This window comes from Gracilinanus agilis, chromosome X (genome assembly GCF_016433145.1).
Source record: "Gracilinanus agilis isolate LMUSP501 chromosome X, AgileGrace, whole genome shotgun sequence".
NCBI classification, from domain to species: Eukaryota; Metazoa; Chordata; class Mammalia; order Didelphimorphia; family Didelphidae; genus Gracilinanus; species Gracilinanus agilis.
Genome location: NC_058136.1, coordinates 31,960,281 through 31,981,867, shown reverse-complemented (window position 1 = coordinate 31,981,867; position 21,587 = coordinate 31,960,281). Strand labels below are relative to the sequence as shown.

The 21,587-nt window shown below is 37.8% G+C and overlaps 1 protein-coding gene across 1 annotated transcript in view; it reads right to left on the bottom strand.

Annotated features, from left to right (window-relative positions):
* CETN2 (centrin 2) overlaps positions 1-19,027 on the bottom strand; it is a 135,355-nt gene extending 116,328 nt beyond the window's left edge. Inside the window, exon 1 of the mRNA XM_044682791.1 lies at positions 18,953-19,027. Coding sequence (XP_044538726.1) covers positions 18,953-19,027 — 75 coding nt within the window. The remainder of the gene's footprint in view (positions 1-18,952) is intronic.
* Positions 19,028-21,587: the final 2,560 nt, after the last annotated feature.

Sequence of the window (21,587 nt, the reverse complement as noted above, 5' to 3'; positions counted from 1 at the left end):
GCTAAGCCTTGCAAGAAGCCCAGGAAATGAATAGGGGCTGGTGAGAGGACAAAGTAATGGAAGCATGGGGAACAGCCAGTGCAAAAACATGGATATGGAAAATTGAATACCATAAGAGAGTGGGGAACAGCATTGGGATCAATGGTTCTAGGTCATAGAGTACATGGTGAGCAGTAAAGTGGGAGAAGACTGGAAAGGAAAGAAGGATTCAGCTTATGAATTACTTTCAACTCTAAACAGAGGACTTTATATTTGATTCAGGCAGTAATAGGGAGCCACTGGAGTTTATTGAGTAAGGGAGTGCCATAGTCAAACCCATGCTTTGGGAAGATCACTTTGGCAGCCAAGAAGACAATGAAATGGAGTTGGTTTGTGGTGGTGAATCTATGGCACACGTGCAAGAGAAGGCATGCAGAGTCCTCTCTGTGGGTGTATATGCCATCACCCTCTAGAGTTTGTTACTAGAAAGCCAGAGAGATTCGGGGCCAAGCTGTTTCCTTCCCCCTCTCCATGTGTCTGAGGGACATTCCTCATATCACTCACCCCTCTGCCCAGCAGCCCAATGGGAGTGCTTCCTCCCTCCCCTGTCTGGGGTAAGGGGGTGTGACATTTGGTTGGGGGTGGAGAAACAGGGCACAGCACATGGTCTCTAAAAGGTTCCCTATCACTGAGGTAAGCAGAGTAGGGAGACCAATGAAAAGGTTATTCCAGGGGCAGCTAAGTGGCACAGTGGATAAAGTACTGGACTTAGAGACAGAAAGAGTTGAATTTAAATCCTGTCTTAGATAATTACTTAGCTGTGTGACCCTGGAGAGATTACTTAAACTCTCTCAGTCTCAGTTTATCCATCTTTAAAATGGGAACAATAATAGTTCTTACGCCCCAGGGTTGTTATGAGGATCAAATGAGATAACATATGCAAAGTAACAATAACAATAATAGGCATTTATATTGAACCTAAAATTGGTAAAGTATTTGTTTACAAAGCACTTTATATCCATGAGCTCATTGAGCCTCACAAACATTTTGAGATTCAGGGACTATTTGTATTATCATCCCTATTTTATAGACGAATTTATAGATGAGGATACTGAGGTTCCTTTGTGCTAAATAATAGCTTAAGAATGTCAGGGGTAGGATTCAAATTCAGCTCATTCAAACGCTAAACCTAATAGCTCATAATGCTATGCTGCCTCTCTATAAGTATTTCCGGAATGGGAGAAAATTCCAAATAAAATAAAAATATCCTTCACAAACCACAATTGAGAGGCAGAGTGATACAGTGAAAAGATTGTTAGATTTGGAGTATGAGGACCTGAGTTTGAATCCTGGCCCTGTCATTATTTATGTGTGGCCTTGAACAATTCACTTAGCATCTTTGGACCTCAGTTACCTCTTCTAAAATAAGGATCCATGATGAAAACTGCTGTCCACCTGCAGAGAAGAACTGATGAACTCTGTGTCCATATTGAAGCAGACTTTTTCACCTTTCTTTATTTTCTTGGTTTTTTATGTTTTCTTTTTCAATATGGTTAATACAGAAATATGTTTTGCATGACATCATTGTATAATCAACATCATATTGTTCATCTCAAGAGGTAGAAGAGGAGCAAGAGAAAGAGAGAGGATTTGGAACTCAAAAAAATTTTAATGAATATTAAAAATTATTTTAAATGTAATTGGGAAATATTTAACAAAATTATTTTTAAATAGGGAGGCTTGACTAGAAAATCTCAGAGGTCCCTTCCAGGTCTGACATTTGATGATTCTATCACACTAAAAACTAGACATAAGAGGCACTAAAGAAGAATGATATGGACTCACCAAGTGAAATAAATAAAAGACCCTCAGTTAAGATTTCTAAGGCAATAAAATGCTAATTTTTTTCTCAAAAGATAATTTGTTTCAATGGTGACTCATTGCCCTTTGCCTGGCATGACTCTGATGATATGAAGGAAAGGAAAAGGTCACCATTTAGATCAATATTATCTTCCTGTAAAAGTAGGGGTGAGTCACCAAGTTAAAATAACATTTAACTCTAGCTACCATTTTTGTTGTATGTTCTCTAGTGCTCTATATACTTCACTACCACCCTCAGCTATGGAGCTTGGCATTCAAGAGAGCCAACTTCTGGATTTCAGCCTATGGTTGCCCTTTCATCATGGCAAAGAAACACTGAAATTCTCACATCTGAATTATTAAATTTCTTTGCAGAATCTGTCACCCTTGCCCCAATTCCTACACATAGGTTTAGAAGAAGCACTTTACAAGAACAGGGTGGGAGAGAAGTGTCTAGACAACAGTTCCTGTGAAAATATCGAAGTGTTTTAGTAGGTTGCAAGCCCAGGGGGAGCTAACAGAGTGACATGGCAACCACAAAAGCTAGTATGATCTGAAGCTGTCTTAAGTGTCTAAGACTAAGGATGTAACAGCCCCATGGTATTCTGCTCTGGACAAACTGTATTGGAAGTACTGTGTCTCGTTCTAGATGTCACATTTTTAGAAGAAAAATGAAAGAACTATGGACATAGAGATCAGGAACACATGAAGTCTATATTCAGTAATTGAAAGAATGCCATATGGAAGAGAGATTCCCTTTGTTCTGCTTGGCCCCAGAGGGCAGAACTAGGAGCAGTTGGTGGAAGTCACAAAAGGCAGATTTAGTGCCTGACAGCACTGGAAGGGTGAAGGGAAGGGAGGGAGGGAGATAAGTTCGATCATATAATTTAGGAAAACGTGTGTGGAAATTTGTTAGTTATTGCATGTATTTGGTACAAAAAATTTAAAAATTAATAAATAAAAAGGCAGATTTAGGCTTGATGTAAGAAAAGACTTCCTAACAAGGAGAGCTGTGCCAAGGAGGACTGGGCTAAACTTGAGGATTATTAGGATTGAGCTACCCTGCCCCTCCCTCCCTTCTTTGCTTGCTCTTTTCAAAATGTGGAATGCTGTAGCCCCACTCTTTGTGATGGCAAAAATACTGGAAAATGAAGGGTTATTCCTTGATTGTGAAATGGCTGAACAAATTGTGGTATCTATTGGTGATGGAATACTACTGTGCTGAAAGAAATTATGATCTGGAGGAATTCCATGTGAACTGGAAGAACCTCAGTGAACTGATGCAGAATGAAATGAGCAGAACCAGAAGAACACTGTACACAGAAAGTGAAACATTGTGGAACAATCCAATGTAATGGACTTTGCTACTAATAGCAATGCAACAAGCCAGGAAACTCCTGAAGGACTTATGGGAAAGAATGATAATTACATTGAGAGAAAGAACTATGGGAGTTGAAATGCAAAAGCAAAACATATGACATCACTTATCACATGTCTATATGGGGATGTGATTTGGGGTTTAGGCTTTAAAATATTGCTCTATACCAAAAACGAATAATATAGAAATAGGTATTAAGTGTTAACATTTGTATAACCCAGTAGAATTGCTTGTTGGCTCTTGGAGGGGGGAGGGATGAGGGGAGGGAAAGAAAATGAATCATGTAAACATAGAAAAATATTTTTAAAATTAAAATTAAAAAAAAATTTAAACACACAAAAAAATGTAGAATCCTGGGGCAGGGTTAACAGAGTGGGGAGGAATTCAGGTAACTGACTAGTATAGGCTTATATATCTCTGGAAAAGTGAGGCTTTACTTCTGTAATATGTATTTTAAAGTAATCAAATTGCATTTCTTTTTAAAGTTCAGATTTTTCCCTAAGTCTCACTATCTATCCCTCGAAGGTCTAAACTAGGCAAGTTTACTATCTATGGAAAGTTTAGATGTAGTGGGCCTTGGCCCTTTTTCTATTGGTCCACTGCCCAGACTAAAGAGTCAGCTAGACAAGAATCCATATTTTCCCTGAGGTACACATCTGCTTGGTCCCTGAGGGCAAACTAGGACCAAGAGTTAGAAGCTGAAGAGAGGCAGATTTAAACTCAATATAAAGAAAAGCTTCCAACCAAAAGGAGAATGTTAGTTTTTCCTCCTTACTGGAGCTCTTCAAGCTAAGTCTCAAAGACCAACTCCTCGTGACCTTTTAAAAAATAGATTCTTATTGATATATTTTATTTTTTACATAATCCAGATTTCTCCCTGTAGTTTCCCTCTATCCTCTTCTAGAAAAAGATAGAATTTTTTTAAAAAAGGGAAACAATTTTAAGCAAAACTGATCAATATTAGAAAAAAACTCACATTATATATAGTGTTCCACTCCTATGGAACCCCTCTCCCATACACATACAAAAACACCCACACCCACACTTCTGCAAAGGAGGGAATGGAGTATCTTCTCATCTCTCTTCCTTGGGATCATTCTTATTCTTTTTTTTAAACCCTTACCTTCCGTCTTGGAGTCAATACTGTGTATTGGTTCCAAGGCACAAGAGTGGTAAAGGCTAGGTGATGGGAGTCAAGTGACTTGGCCAGGGTCACACAGCTGGGAAGTGTCTTGAGTCCAGATTTGAACCTAGGACCTCCCATCTCTAGGCCTGGCTCTCACTCCACTGAGCTATCCCACTGCCCTCTCATTCTTATTCTTTGTAAATTCACAATGTTGGTTTTTTATTTTTTGTGACTATTCTTTCCTCTTTACATTGTTATAGTTGTGTACATTGTTTTCTTGAATCTGATTACTTCACTGTGCATCAGTTTATCTAAGTCCTTCCATGCTTCTCTGTATGAATCATGTTCATCATTTCTTACAGCACAATAATATTCCATTTCATTCATGTAACACAATTTAATCATTCTCTAATTAATGGACACATCTACTTTGTTTTGAGTTCTTTGCTACTACAAAAAGTGCTATACTATATGACATGATGTATCTGGAGCTTTTTTCTCTTTTTTTGTGGTCAATGACCTCTTTGGGATATAGGCTTAGCAGTGGAATCTCTGGGTCAAAGAGAATGGACATTTTAGCCATTGTTTACATGATTCCGAATTGTTTTCCAGAATGATCACACTAATTAACAGTTGTACCAAAATTGCATTGGTGTGCCTATCTTTCCAAAAACCCTTTGACACTGATTATCTAATGCTGTCTTTGATGATTTTCTAGGTATGAAGTAAAACTTCAAGGTCATTTTGATTTATATTTCTGTCATTATTATTAGTGAGAGTATTCTTTCTTATGATTGCTAATTGTTTATAATTATTCTTTTTATTTTTCTTTTTTTTATATTCTTTGACCATTTGTCTACTGGAGAATGACTTTTGGTCTTAAATATTTCTACTCATTTTCTATATATCTTGGATATCAGACCCTTCTCAGAGATACTTGATACAAAGATTTTCTCCCCAGTCAACTTCATATCTTTTGATCTTCCCTTACTCCTGATTAATTTTGTTTGTGAAAAAGCTTTATTTTAATTTTGTAGAATAAAAACTATCTACTTTATTTTTTGTGATTGCCTCTATTCTTTTTATGGTTGAGAGTTCATCTTCCTTAGCTGTGAAAAGTATAGTATTTGCTTCTCTTCTATTCAGGTCACAGTGGGAGGAGCCAAGATGGCAGCTTAGTAGCAGTGAAAGATGAAACCTTTCCAACAATCTCTTCTAAACACACCTCAAGATGACAGGAATAAAAAACCAACAGCAAAATGGGGGTGGGGTGTCTCTTACTGAACACAACTTGAAAGGTAGGCAGAGAGAGTTTATTTTCACCAGATAATAGGGAACCAGAAACAAAACTACACACAGAGAAGGGCTGGCCAACCACTCCCCCCTCCTACTGCACCATGTTCCATGACCTGCCAAAGACTGATTTTGGCATCCTGGAACCCAAGCTACACCCCTTGAAGGCTCAGGCCCTGGCACCAGCCCACAGTGAGACCCAGAAGTTCATCGTGCTAGGCCCTTTCAAGCCTGCACTACTGTGATGAAGACTGGTCCCAGGGGAAAATAGCTCACAGTGCAGAGCCCTACAAACCAGAAGCAGAAGAAACAGAATCATCAGTTTTCAGAATTACCAGTCCACAGGCAAAAAAGGCTGGGAAAATAAGCAAATAGCAAAAGAAACTCCTAATCCTAGAAAATTTCTATGGTGACAAACAGCAAAGCATAGAATCAATCAGGGATGGTGAGATCCAAGCACCCACATGAAAAACTTCAAAGAAGAATGGAAATTGGTCTCAAGCACTAGAAGAACTCAAAAAGGAATTCAAAAATCAAATAAAACATTTTGAAGAAAAACAGGGAAAAGAAATGAAAGTAATGCAAAAAGAAAATAGCAGCTGAAAAAGCAAAATTGGTCAACTGGAAAAAGACACACAAAAATTCAGTGAAGAAAAGAGTTCCATGAAAAGTAGAATGGACCAAGTGGGAAAAGAAGATCAAAAGGTCATGGGAGAAATTATCTTTAAAAATTAGAATTGGGCAAAAAGAAGCTAATGCCTTCACAAGACATCAAGAAACAATAAAACAAAATCAAAAGGATGAAAAAAAAACAGAAGAAAATCGGAAATATTTCATTGAAAAAAAATAACTAACAGGGAAAATAAAGCCAGGGGAGACAATTTAGAAATTATAGGACTACCTGAAAATCATGATAAAAAAAGCCTCGACATCATATTACAAGAAATTGTTCAAGAAATCTGCCCTAATATTCTTTTTTTTAAACTCTTACCTTCCATCTTAGAATCAATACTGAGTATTGGTTCTAAGGCAGAAGAGTGGTAAGGGCTAGGCAATGGGGGTTAAGTGACTTACACAGGGTCACACAGTTAGGAAGTGCCTGAGGTCACATTTGAACCCATGACCTCCCATCTCTGGGCCTGACTATCAATCCACTGAGCCATGCAGCTGCCCCACCCTGATATTCTTGAACAAGAGGGTAAAATAGAAATTGAAAGAATCCACAGATCACCTCCTGCAACAAATCCCCACAAATAACAGCTACCAGGATTGTTATAGCCAAGTTCAAGAGCTCCCAGGCCAAGGAGAAAATACTTCAAGCATCCAGAAAGAAACAATTCAAATATCATGAAGTCCCAGTCAGGATTACACAGGATCTGGCAGCTTCCACATTGAAGGACTGGAAGGCTTAGAATATGATATTCTGGAAGGCAAGAGAACTGGGTTTACATCCAAGAATCACCTACCCATCAAAACTGACTATATTCTTTCAGGAAAATGTATGGTCATTTAATAAAATAGAAGATTTTCAAGCATTCTTGAAGAAAAGACGAGGCTTAAACAGAACATTTGATGCCTAAATCCAAAATTCAAGAGAAACATAAAAAAGGTTAATAAAATAGAGAAAAAACTTAAGGGCTTCAATAAGGTCAGATTGTTTATATTCCTATATGGAAAGATGATATCTGTAACTCTTAAAATTATCATAGAAGTTAGGAGAAATATACATAGAGAGAGTGTGTTGGTAGTATGATGTTTAGGAAGATATTTTTTAATCGAGGGGTGAAGAAGAGGATTGTACAAGAGAAATGTAAAGAGAGAAGTAAAATGGGGCAAATTATGTCACATAAAGAGGCACACAGAGGGGGAGGCATTACTATTACAGTAGAGGGGAGGATGAGGGTGGCGACAGGTAATACTTAAACTTGACTTTCATTAGAATTGGCTCAGAGAGAGAAGAACAGCAAGGCTCATTGGGGTATAGAATCCTATCATACCCTACAGAGAAGTAGAAGGAGAATAAGAAAGGGGGTGGTGGGGAGGGAAGTAATAAATATAAGGGAGGAAGAAGTGGGGGGCATGATTAAAAGAGCCTATAGAGAAGTTAGGAGGGGAATAAGGAAGGAAGTGGTGGGAAGGGGAGTAATATAAGGGAGGGGGAAGAGGGGAATGATTAAAAGCAAAACACTAGTATGGAGGGAAAGAGTGAAAGAAGAAAGGGCAGGATTAAAAAAGGAAATCAAGATGGAGGAGAATACACAGATGGTAATCATAACTGTGAATGTAAATGGGACAAACTCACCTATTCAGGTCAAAAATCTATTTTGGATTTATTATGGAATGTGGTGTAAGATGTTGGTCTAAACCTAATTTCTGCCAAATTTCTTTCCAATTTTCCCAGCAATTCTTATTAAATAGGGAACTTGTTCTTATGTAATTTATGTTTGGGGATTTAAGGAACACTGCTTTATTGAATCCAATTACTTTTTAGCCTTCAAGCTATGTTTCAATGCCCAATTGCAAATGATCTTATATGAAGAGGGATACCTATTCAGGTACAAGTTAGAATCTGAGTTCCCATCCAATGCTGAGATTCTGAGATTGAGATTATAATAATAATTCACTTTTCTATAGTACTTTACAAACTGCATTCATCACAATCATCCTGTGAGGTAGATAGTATCTTTGTCATGGAGGTAATAAGGGATTCTCTTCAGTTTATAGATGACCCAGAGATTTTGTGGTCCTAATTTTGAGGTCCATGATCCTAAGCTTCCTATCAATCAACAGCAGTCATTAGAGAATAATTTTAGTTGAAATAATTTTCTCTCTTTATTAGTCTTGCAAATAAGCAAAAGAAAATAACTACCAACTTATATTTTGAGGGGCTACATTACACCTCCCCCCCAAAAAACATAAGACATACTAATGACAGTGAGACAATGAAGTACGATTGGAACCTTGAGACCTTGGTTCTGGTCCTGGCTTTGCTGCTAAACTGGTGGTGTGGCCTTGGGCAAGTCCATCACTTCTCTAGACTGTGGTTTCCTCCTCTGAAAAATGAAGGGGTTGGACTAGATGATCTCTAAGTGTCCTTCCAGCTCTAATGAGCTACAAATTTCTATATAATCATTCTTTACCAAGAGAGCCCCCTTGTGTTATGTTGAAATACTTCCATACTGCAAAGTCAAATGATCCAGATAAGGAGTACCTACAACAAACATTAGAGGCATTTAGACACTTAGGCACAACTTTTGTCCTCAAATAACTAGTAATTCCTAGGATAATGCCAGAATAGGGGTGCAAAAAGTAGCTTTGAATATGATGTGTTATTTAATTTGTCAGAAGGTAATGATCATCTGGAAAATGGTCTGACTTTCAGGTTGGACCATTGTGAGTGGAAGTTGATATACTGCACAAAGAAAGGAGCTTGGATCAAGAGATCAGGGTTCGTGTCCTATCTCTGCCACTCCATGTGACCTTGGGTAAAATAGTTAACTTTTCTGAGCCTCAATTTCCTATGTGAAAAACTGAAATAATAGTCCTGGTACTACTTAAATTTCAGAGTTGTGAGGAAGTCATCTTGTAAAACTTTACAGAATTATAAAGTTGGAACTTCAGGGCCATCCAATCCAACCCATATCCAAAAGAGAATCTCTACAAAGGGTCATCCAGCCTTGGCGTTAAAACCTCCAATGAGAGAAAGAACTCACAATCTCTCCAAGTGAACCATTTATTTTTGGATAGCTCCAATTGATAGGAAGATTTTTCTGACATTAGGCCTAAATTTGCCTCTTTGTAACTTCCATCCCACCCTAGTCTTAGTTCTCCATTCTGGAACCAAGAAGAAAAAGTGAGCCACAGTGTCCTCAATTGTAAAATGAAGAGTTTGGGTTAGGAGGCCTCTGAGGTCCCTTCTAGCTCTAAATCTATAATCTTATGATCCCTCTTCCACATGACAGACTTTCAAGGACTTAAGATGAGAATAATATTCCCCTGGTCATTTTAAAGATACCCAATTCCTTCAATTGATCCTCATATGGTATGGACTCAAAACCGAGGCCCTTTTCCTTAGAGGCAGTTGGTGGTACAGTGAAGAGAGTGCTGGACCAGGAATCATGAAGCCCTGAGTTCAAATCCATCCTCAGACACTTACTAGCTGGGTGATCCTGAGCAAGTCACTTAACCTTTGTTTGTCTCAGTTTCCTCAAATATAAATTGGGGATAGTAGCACATATTTCACAAGGTTGTTTCAAGGATCAAATGAGATAAGAATGGTATTTTATTGAGAGAAAGAACTATGGGAGTTGAAATACAAAAGTAGAACATATCACATCATTTATCACATGTATATATGGGTATGTGATTTGGGGTTGAGGCTTTAAAAGATCGCTCTATAGCAAAAATGAATAATATTGAAACAGATATCAAGTGATAATTTGTACAACCCAGTGGAATTGCTTGTTGGCTGGGGGAGGGAGGAGGGAAGAGGGGAGGGAAAGAAAATGAATCATGTAAACATGGAAAAATATTTAAAAATAAAAATAAAACACTTTCTAAAGACGCAAGATCAAAATAAATTCATTAAAATCAATAGTATTTTTATATTGCAATGAGATTAGCCTAGAAGAAATAACAGGAATGGAAATTTCATTTATAATAACTACAAATTACATAAAATATTTTAGAGTCAATCAACTATGGCACAATCAGGGCCTATATAAATATGCTTACAAAACACTTCTTCATTGATTTAAGAATGATTTAAATAGGGGGCAGGTGAGTGGCTCAGTGGATTGAGAGCCAGGCCTAGAGATAGGAGGTCCTAGGTTCAAATTTGACCTCAGACACTTCCTAGATGTGTGTGTGACCCTGGGCAAGTCGTTTAACACCCGTTGCCTAGCCCTTACCACTCTTCTACCTTGAAACCAATACACAGTATTGATTTTAAGACAGAAGGTGAGGGTTTTTTTAAATGATTTAAATAACTAGAGAGATATTCAGTGCTCATGGCTAGGCCATGCCAATATAAATGTCGGTATTACCCAATTTGTTTGCAGATTTAGTGCTAAATGAGTAAACAAAAAAAGGATACATTAGAGAGCTAGACTAAATAACAACAAAATTCATTTGGAAGAAATAAGATCTATAATCTTAAGGGAAATAATAGGGGGGGATAAGAATGAAGGGAAGTCATCATTTCCATACTTCAAATTTTATTCTAAAGCAGAAATCATCAAAATTATTTAGTACTGATTAAGAAACAGAAAAGTAGGTCAGTGGAGTAGACTACAATAAGGAAGAAATACACAATTGAACTCAGTAACAGTCTTTCAGAAATGTGAGAAAATAAATTATCTGAGGAAGAGCTCCCTGCTTGACAACAATTGCAGTAAACTGGAAAGCAAATTGGCAGAAATTAGATTCAGACCAGCATCTTATGTCATATACCACAAAAAGCTCAAAATGAATACGTGACTTGACTATTAAAGATCAAACTATAAAAAAAGAAAAGAATTATATTAGATGCTTTTAGCAGCTCTGACTGGGGGTAAATTCTGAACTGAATAAGACAGAAGAGTGATCACAGAAGGTAATATAGATAATTTCAATAATATGAAATTGAAAAATTTTACACAAGTAAAATTAACACAAGTAGGATAAGAAGGGACACAGAATAACTGTAATAAGGATTTCTGCTATCCAAGCTTTATAGAAAACTAACACAATTATAGAAAATCAAAAACTATTCCTCATGAGATAAGTAGTCAAAGGATATGAACAAAAAGATCTTAAAATTATTGCAGCTGGTCAAGGACCAAGGAGGTCAATGACAAAAAGAAAGTCCCTTATGTTCCAAAATACATATAAAAAGACTTTAAATAGTAGCAAAGGGACAGAAACAAAAGTCTTTGTCCATTGACTGGGAAACTCCTAGATAATACATTGTGGTGTAGCGATATAATAGCAGATTATTGGGCTATATGAATTGATGAATACAAAGAAAGACAGGGACTGATAAAAAAAGTGATACAGAGCAAGGACAACAACACAGATAATTACTGTGACAGTGTAAATAGAACAATGGCAAAGATAACTAAAAGTGAATGCTATAAAATTATAGCATAAAGCTACAGGAAGTTACCTCTGTTCTTTTGCAAAAGTAGAAGACTATATCTATATCTATATCTATATCTATATCTATATCTATCTATCTATATATTTGGTCTTTTTTTGGTTATGGTTGTTAGTGGGGTTTTTTCCCCATTCATTTTCACTCTTTCTTCTAAAAATGGCTCCCGAATAAAAAGGGGGAAAGGACCTACTTGTACAAAAATATTATAGCAACTCTTTTTATAATAGCAAGGAATTGGAAATTGAGGGGGTGTCCAACAAATTGTGGTACCTGTTGGTGATGGAATACTATCTTGCTCTAAGAAATGATAAGCAAGATGATTTCAGAAAAAGCTGGAAAGATCTGCAGGAACTGATGCAGAGTGAGATAAGCAGAACTGGGAGAACATTGTACATACTAATAGCAATACTTTATAATGATCAACTATGAAAAACTTAGCTACTCTCAGCAATGCAATAATCTGGGATAATCCTGAAAGACTTATGATAGGGAATGCTATCTCCAGAGAAAGAACTATTGGAGTCATCTTTAACATTAACAAAACGTCTTTAACAATTTATGGTTTTATTTTTGGGTTTTGGTTATGCATGAGTGTGCTCTTACAACAGTGATCAGTATGGAAGTGCGTTTTGCATGACAATGAAAATTAAATTTTTAATTTTTAAAATGACTCTAGAAGAGAAAAGTGAAAAAAGAAGGTGAAACAGAAGGGAAATGGAGGGGGGAAAACAGGAGAGAACAATAAAATTTATTTTCAAAGATAAAAAAATCATTGCAACCATGAAAAAATGCTCCACATTACTAATAATAAGAATACAAGTCAAAACAACTCTGAGGTTCCATTTCCCACCCAGTAAATCAACAAAAACAATAAAAGATGGTAATAATCAATGTCGTAGAGATTGCAGAAAGACAGGCAGACTAATATCCTGTTGGGGTAGCTATGAATTAGTCCAAGCATTATGAAAAGTTAATTATTAATTATAATAAGAATTTTGAATTATGCAAATAAAGTAACTAAAATGGCTATTCCCTTTGACACAGAAATTTCACTATTAGGCATGATATAGCCCAAGGAGGTCACTGGCAAAGAGAAAATCCCCATACACTCCAAAATATTTATAGCAGCACATTTAGTGAGAAGTAGAAGCAAAGTCAATGCCTATCATTGGGGGAACTGTGAGAAATAAATTACTTTACATGAATGTGATGGAGTATTACTGTGTCACAACAAACAATGAATATAGAGAAATGTGGAGAGGTTCAGATAAAGTGATGTAAAGTGAAGTAAACTGAGACAAACCTACATAATAACTTCAACACGAAACAATCAAAAACAAAAATTATGAAGTTGTAAAGAACAAAAATAAGAGATAAGAGAAGTTCTCTCTTCTTTACTCCTTTGTAGAGATCAGGGATCATAAATGTGGAACAATGCATATAAGAGAAGATCTTTCCATTGTGTTAATAGATTTTACCAAATTATTTTCTCTTTTTTCCTTTTTCTTCTTATTTGAAATTTAAATTCTTTGTTGTACGGGATGACTGGGAGAATCAGGAAGAGAAATATGTAAAGACTATGTTTAAAACAAAAGATAATCATAAAAATCTACTTTTTGAAAATGGGGAATTAGAAAAAACTAGAGGAATGCCTGAAAAATATGTGGTATATGAATATCATGGAATATTATTGTGATATTAGAAATGCCAAAAGAGATGATTTCAAAAATTCTGAATAGGACAGACTAAGGCAGAGTGAAGTGGGCAGAACAAGGAGAACAATTTATACAAGGACATTGTAAAGGGGAAAAAAAACACAGAAAGGCTTAAGAGCTTTAATCAATGTAATGATTGATCAGGTCTCCAGAGTACCTGTGATGAAACATGTAACCCACTTCTTGACAGAAAGGTTATGGACACAAGGGGCAGAAAGAGAGGTACATTCTTGAACATGGCCACTGTAAGGGTTTGTTTTGCTTAACTGTGCTAATTCATTACAAGGGTTTTCTTTTTCTTTCTCTGGGATTTTAATTGGGAGGTAGGGCTGTGAGGAGAGGGGGAGGTAAGCAATAGTGATGCCAAAAAAAGAGGGCCATTGAAACATTTTTAGAAATGCACAGAAGAGAACAGAAGGAAGTTCAGAAGGAAACCAGACAAGCAGGGCAGTTTTGTAAGTAATGTGTGGAATTTATTACATACTTTTTTTAAAGCAAGTAGTATTAAATGGAGATTCATGATTTCATATATATAATGCTCTTTTTGTGTCCTGCTGTGTTTGTGGAAATATGGTTTCTTTTTGGTGTTTTAAGTTGAGAATTTTTAAAAATAGAAATTAATTTTTAAAGGATTTATTTTAAGAAAGTGACTAAAATTTCCATACCTAAAGATCTCATTGTGCGGTATATGCCCCAAGGAGGTCGAGGAGCCAAAGAAAGTCCCATCTCCAAAATATTTATGAGGACAATTTTTGAGGTAACCAAAAACTGGAAACAAAACTGATGCCATTGACTGAGAAAGGAAAGGTAAGGGAAAGTGAATAACCATTTATAAAGTGCCTACTACACAGCAGGCACTGTGGTAAGCATATATTATCTCGTGTTCCCTCACAGCAATTCTAGGAGGTAGGTGCTGTTATTTTACCCATTTTATAGTTGAGAAAACTGAGGTAAATAGGGGTTAACTGATTTACCCAGGCTCACATACTCCAAGTCCAATGGTTATCCACTGCACCATATAGCAGCCTCAAAAGGATTAAACAAGTTATGCTACATCTGTGGAACAAAATATTACAGTTTTAAGAAATATGAGGAGTATATTTTTTAACATGGTCACTGAAGGAGCATGGGAAGACTTAAGCTAACAAATGTAAAGTGAAATAAACAGAACCAAGAAAGCAATGTATGTGACTACTAAAATGCAAACCGGGAGGAATAGTGACAAACAAAGCCCCGTCTGAATACTATGTTGTCATAATGACCAAAGTTAGTCCCAAAGACGGGATATGAAAATGGACCTCTCTGCCTTCTTTGCAGAGATGGGAGATAATTTGTATGGAACGCCACACGGAATGGTAGGCTTGGTTAAAATGTTGATTAGTTTTGCTGTACAATATTTTTCTTTTTAGTTTTTGTTATAATGTATGGCTATGGGCATGGTGAGAGATGTATAGGGAAAAGTGATGGAAAAATAAAAATAAAAGATATTCATACAACTCTTAAAATAAATATAAGCTGGCCAAATCATACATTGCCAAAGGGCTCAAGATGTAGTGTACCACAGTGGAGTGTTGGACTAGGAGTCCAGAAGCTCTAGACATCCCACACCACATACTTACTAGCTGCATGATACCAGCAAAGTCTTAGCGTTTCTTAAATGGTTTCCCCATCAAGAAAAAGAGAGTAGCAACTACCTACCTTCCATGGTTGCTCTGAGGACCTTAAAACACTGTCAAAATGAAAGCTGTTTTTATGATAGAGTTTCCTCCAAAGCTAGATAGAGCAAGGAAGACTGATGAGTGACTTGTTATTAGTCCTTTGTTTTTGAAGAGGACCAATAACATCATATGGTGCTATCATGACTCGTGCATTAATTGGATTTAAGTGAGGCAAAGTAGCATAGGAATTGTAAGCCTCACTATCTCTCTAAGAGTCATACAAGTCCAGTAGCAGGCCAAAAATCAGAACAAATGGTGATGGCCCAGGATGCAGCGGATAAGCTTAACATCTTTGATGTCTAAGTTCCAAGTGCTTCACAGCATCGGCTTCTGCTGCCTTTGTGGCTTTTGGAACAAATTATTCTCATCCACCCATTCTGCCATGGAAAGTCTTCCCATGCTTGAAGTAGACATCCCTCTCAAATTCACCAAAGGGTCTGAGATCCATAGTTACCCTCAACCTGGTTTTAGTCATCTACTGGGACAGTTTTACAGGGTATGGCCACTGCACATGCTACATAGCTTCTTGGAACCACAGGTGAGAATTAGGTGAAAGGTGGACACCAAAGATGGATGAGTAGCCCTAAAAAAGGTTCAGCAAGGTCTCATACCAGAGGTGATAGTCCTCCCTGAATACTCTGTACACCCCATCTTACATGTAATGAATTAATGTCTATATATGCTGAGTAATCTATTCTTAAGAAATTTTCAAGGTAAATATCAAATACTCCCTTTAAATGTACAGTTTCTCATTTCTTCTCATCTCTGTTCTCTTTTATTCCCTCCAATCCAGAATTGAACACAAAGAACAACAAAGTTAGCTACCAGAAATCTTTGCCAGGCCAGTTGGAGTAAGTTCCTAAGGTTTAGAGATGGAAAGAATCTGAGAGATCTCCCAATTCCGACTCATTCATTTCACAAAAGAGGAACCAATGCCAGAGAGGTGAAATGACTTGTCTTTTTCTCTTGGTGAACCCATTCTCTAGCTTTTTCCCCCCTCAAAAAATTATTTATTTTTAGTATTTGTTTTTAAGATATTTTGAGTTCCAGATCCTCTCTCTCTCTCACCCATTGAGAATGCAAGCAATATGATGTCAATTATACATATGAAGTCATGCAAAATATCTATATATTAGCCTTGTTGCAAAAAAAAAAAACAAACTAGAAAAATAAAGTGAAAATGTGCCAATCTGCACTCAGAGTAGATGAACCTATTCTTTAAAACTCAACTCTCATTCTACTTCCTCCATGTCACCTTTTGTGATTGCCCAATTAAGTAAAACCATTCCCCCTACAACTTTACACAGGGCTTTTGGTATGCACCACTCTACGGAACTTATCATGTAGCATTGTGTGTATTATAAATAGCTGTGTTTGTCTTTTATTTCCTTACTGTGCTGTAAACTCCGAAAGGTAACTAAACTTATTTCAACTTTGCATCTGCCCAGGGAACAGCATGGAATAGTGGTGAGAGGATCGGCCTCTGAGCTAGGATGACAAGGGTTGAAGTCTCCCATCTGTCATGTACTGGCTGTGGGACTTTGGCAAAGTCACTTAATTTCTTGGTGCCCCTGAGGATCCTAAGGTTCCAGACTACAAAGAAGGTTCAGATTTGCATTGGAAGAGGGAATTTCTTTGGTTCCCAAAACTGGTAAAAACATAGGTAGGCCAAAAACCAGCCTTCCCTAGCGCACAATGTAATTTACACATAGTTGTTGCTTAATAAATATTTGTTAAACTGCCCAAGGGCCTACAGGTAGTGAGTAGAAAAGTTTGGATTTTAACCTAGGTCTTCTGATGCCAAATCCGGTGACCTTTCCAGTACCATATGCTAGCTACTAATAAACTACTTGTTTATTAACTTGATTTGTCACCTAGGCTTCTAAATAAATGTGAGAGGAACCACTGTGGCAACATGTTGAGCTCTTTATTTAACTTCTAGTTGGAAGGTTTATAGTTAAGGAATGAAGATGTGGCTACAGACAGACCTAAGAGGGTATGGAAGGCTGACAGGAAAAAGAAGACTCAATGTAAGTAGACAGTTCTCCATAGCAAGCAAAAAAGCCAATGGGGTCTTCGAAGGTGTTATGGGATCCAAAGCAAACTAGTTCCATAGTCATGGCCTGAGAGGCACAGTACATCTGGAATTTGGCATCCAAGTGTAGGTGTCCCATTTTAGGAAGGATGTGGACAAACAAGGGTGACCAGGATATAAATGGGATTAGAGGCTCTACCATATGAATGCTGGATAAAGGTACTAGTGATATTTCGCCTAAAGAAAAGAAGACTCAGAGGAGCCATGAAAGCCATATTTGAAAGGCTATCATGTGAAAGAAGATTTAGGCTCTTCTATTTGGCCCCAGAGGGCAGAACTAATTTGTTTGTCCAATTTAACTTCGTTATAATGCAAAAGCTTTCCTACAACAAGAAATGATATGGGTTTCTCTCTCACTGGAGGTCTTCAAGGGAAGTCTGGATGACCACTTGATGGAGATATTGTTGGAAGAGGTAGAAGCAAAAGTGTTACTGTACCTTTGAGATGCTAGGATTTTATGCCTTGATTTCTGAACCCCCATAACGGGAATAGGAGAGCATCTAGGAAATAGGCTAATACTCATTTCTGCAGACTATCCTTTGTTAACACTTAGCTAAACCTTATTTTAAATTACCAGTAGCTTTGTGGGAAAAAAAATATATATATGCATATATAAATATGTATACACACACACAAAGGATATACATTCATTATGAAAGTGGCTGGCACCTGAGTTCCAATCCTCATCCTGCTCCTAACTTGCCTTGCCCATTTACCTCCCTCCCTCCAGCCTCTCTTGCTTCCTCTGTACAGTGAAAGAGTTGGCCTTGATGAGCTCTAACTTCACTTCCAGCTCAAAAGTTCTATGATTCTATGATCTGTTTACAAATCACTGCTGTATAATTGCTTAAAAGCTTTCTTTGTTGAAGCTTCCATTAGGCTGGGATTCAATAAACCCCAGATACTTGTTCAGAAGGGTCATTGCAAAGTAACAAAACAAACAAGCAAGTAAGCATATATTTTCATGGTAAACTCATTTAGCTCCCATGTCGGGTTGGTGTGCAGAAAGTGCTTGGTAAACAGCAATGGATTATATAAACGACACTCGTTTTGATACTTGTACAATGCCAAATATTAATGAAATCTGGCAGGTTTGGAAAATGTGATTGAGGGAGGGAAGTGCTGTTATAAAATGAGCTTCTTTTTGGCAGAGGGCATCTGGCCCGAACTCAGAGCACACCATCATCCTTTGAAGGAAAAAGGTGAGATGAGGTGAGCACAGGGGGAAGATGGGGCGTTTAAATAAATTGACTAAAGATCCTGGGCTTTTGGCAATTGGAATTAAAGGGCAGGTGTGTGGGGAATGAGTAGCAGGATGAAGTAGGGAGGTAATAGAATCAGAAGGCCTGGATTCAAATACTATCTCCCTGATTTACTGTGTATCATTGGCCAAGTGACCATCATTCTCTGAGACTCAATAACGTCACGTGTAAATTGCATCCCCTACCTCATAGTGTTGTCAAAAGGAAGATGCTAAGTGAGCCTCAATGCTACAGAAATGTGAGCTATTTTTCAAAGGCCTCAGATGCAGAGGATACTGTATGATAGAAGGCTTATAGGGCCTGAGAAGTAGGAATGTATTTTCTTCCTCAGCTGAGTGAGATTGAGGAAAGGGCTCCAAGGTTGTGAGATCCTGATAATCTTTGAACTACCTTGTCAGCCACCAACTCAGCTGAGACGCCTACAACCACAGGTGAGGCCATACCTACAATCATTCTTGAGGCCATCTCTATAGTCACTGGCAAGGCCGTCCACTCAATCCAGAAGGGATTTCTTACAATTCACAAGAGGCAGGAATAGCTTTTTATCCTTGAAGTCTCTTAAAGGATGCTTTGAAAAACATGTCAGATAACATTAAAAGTCCTACCAAATAAAGTTGCAATGGAAGGAGAAGCAGTGTGGCTTAGGAAAAAATGTCAGGAGTCCTAGGCTCTAAGCAACCTCTTCTACTAACTAGATATATGACCTTGGACAAATCGTTTCAACTTTTGGAGTCTCCACTTCCTCATCTGAATGACAGAAAGTGCTGATCTGGTATAAGAAAGGGATTTTCCTCCATCTTCTTTGCTCAAGTGTTTATACCCCATAGTATGTCTGATTGTATTTCTAAGCCTGCCTTCAAGTACTCTGCCTCTATCATTTCCTTGATGCTTTCCATACCTTACTTAAAAACCTGAGTCCAGTAGACTAAAAGGAAAAAAAAAATCTGGGTCCCGGTGTAAGCTATTCTACTAACTAGCCTTTTATATGCTTCAAGTGCTTTCCACAGGGCCTGGCACATAGTAGGCACTTGATATTTCAGTCATGGGCCTCATCTCACCACACCTCAGTGATTCTTTTTATGCAAAATGGGCTGGATAACCTCTCCAAGGTCTCTTCTGGTTTTAATGATCTATGAACTTCATTTGTCATAGTAGTTGTCTGCAGAGAGCCAATTTTATGCTAATTATGTAAAGTATCGATTAAACCTCTATAGTCAATCAATTCACAGTTAAAATAAACTAGATACCCTCTATTCAGCAAACCTGGCCTGCTAGCTATTCAGATGGCCTGAATAGATGGATCTAGTAATAAAAAGGAGCACCAATTGCCTCCAAAACTAAAAAATATATATATTTCAGTTCAGCACTTTGCTGAGACCTGCTCCTTTCTCTCAAAGTGTCCCACACTCCAACATTATCTACCTCTACTCCCAATTAAAATTTCCTTTCCACACCCCAAGTATTGATCGTCTCAGCTAGGAATAAGGATGAAAGCAATCTGATTGAAAAGGATCTTAGAAGGCATCTAGTTCAATGCCTTCATTTTACAGATGAGGAAAATGAGGCCCAGGAAAGCTGCAAAAATTCTCCAAAGTCCCCCACACAAGAAGTGACAGAACTGAAGAACATAAGCATGGAGAAAGGTTAAACTGAGCTCCTATTAGCACCATGAGTCTTCTCTGCCACAAGAAAACTGAAAAAAGGAAAAAAGAAAATATTCAGATTACATTGTTCCATCTTACAAGAATCTCAGTTGGCAAGGGCTGAAGGTCCTCTGGTCTAACCTACCCCCAGGCAGGAATCCCCTCTCCAACATCCCTTCTAGCTCTAAACTGCCAGTGACTTTCAACACCTTGCTTTCCCAAGGCTGATCAACATTGTGAAGGGATGGAGAGGGGAAAGAAAGGAGGGGATCATAATAGTAGAGGTGGAAAGGCACTTTAGAAGCCATCTAACTTCACACTCTATTCACAAAACCTCCATCTTTCCATTACTGAGAGCCAAGGGCAAAGCCAGGGTTCTCTTGTGTTTCTGAAGATGCAGGAAAAGTGGTAAAAAGGAGAAATCCATTTAGGTATATTTCCACAGAATTGTGGAAGCACCCCTTAATTAGGATGTTACTGCCTATCTGAAACAGAAGATCACGAAAGATTTTAGGTTAAAAAGTTTATAGAAAAGGGGGCAGCTGGGTAGCTCAGTGGAGTGAGAGTCAGGCCTAGAGACAGGAGGTCCTAGGTTCAAACCCGGCTTCAGCCACTTCCCAGCTGTGTGACCCTGGGCAAGTCACTTGACCCCCATTGCCCACCCTTACCACTCTTCCACCTATGAGACAATACACTGAAGTACAAGGGTTTAAAAAAAAAGTTTATAGAAAAAAAAGAGAAGAAGAAAGAAAATAGGAGGTACATAAATTAGCTCATAAGCCAACAAACATTTACTGAGTGGCAAATGCACACAGAGTGGTGAAGGAGGCAAATCTGGACACTTTGGAGCCCCCCAAGTTCTTAGACTTCCATAATGCCAGATACGAGGCTGGAGAGAGGTACTCTTGGGGACTGCCTGTACTGCCTTCCTTGCTCAACGAATTTACTGTCTCCACATTAGCAAAGCAGTGTTTATATAAGGACTATCTGGGATATGGAAATAGCCTCCTTATATTGAACTGGATTTTCAATGCAGCATTCATTAAAAACTGGTTTCTACCTGCATCAGCTAAAGTTAGTGGCTCTAAAAAGCAAAGGAAAACAACATAATTTAATTTCAATCACAAATTGTCAAATAAACAAATGGGTGCCTATTTAAGAGCCTTTAAATCAAGCATTAAAAAGATAGGGGGCTGATGGAAATTCAGATACTGTATATCACCCGAAAGTGCTATATAATAACATCTCATTTATCCAGCACTGGCAGCTAATGAGGGGCTCCAAATAAGCGAATTTTCCAGCCAGGTACACTTAGATTACTTCCTCAAGTTTGCCAAACATTTAGTAGGTGCTTCCTCTGTAACAAGACCCTTTTCTAGGTG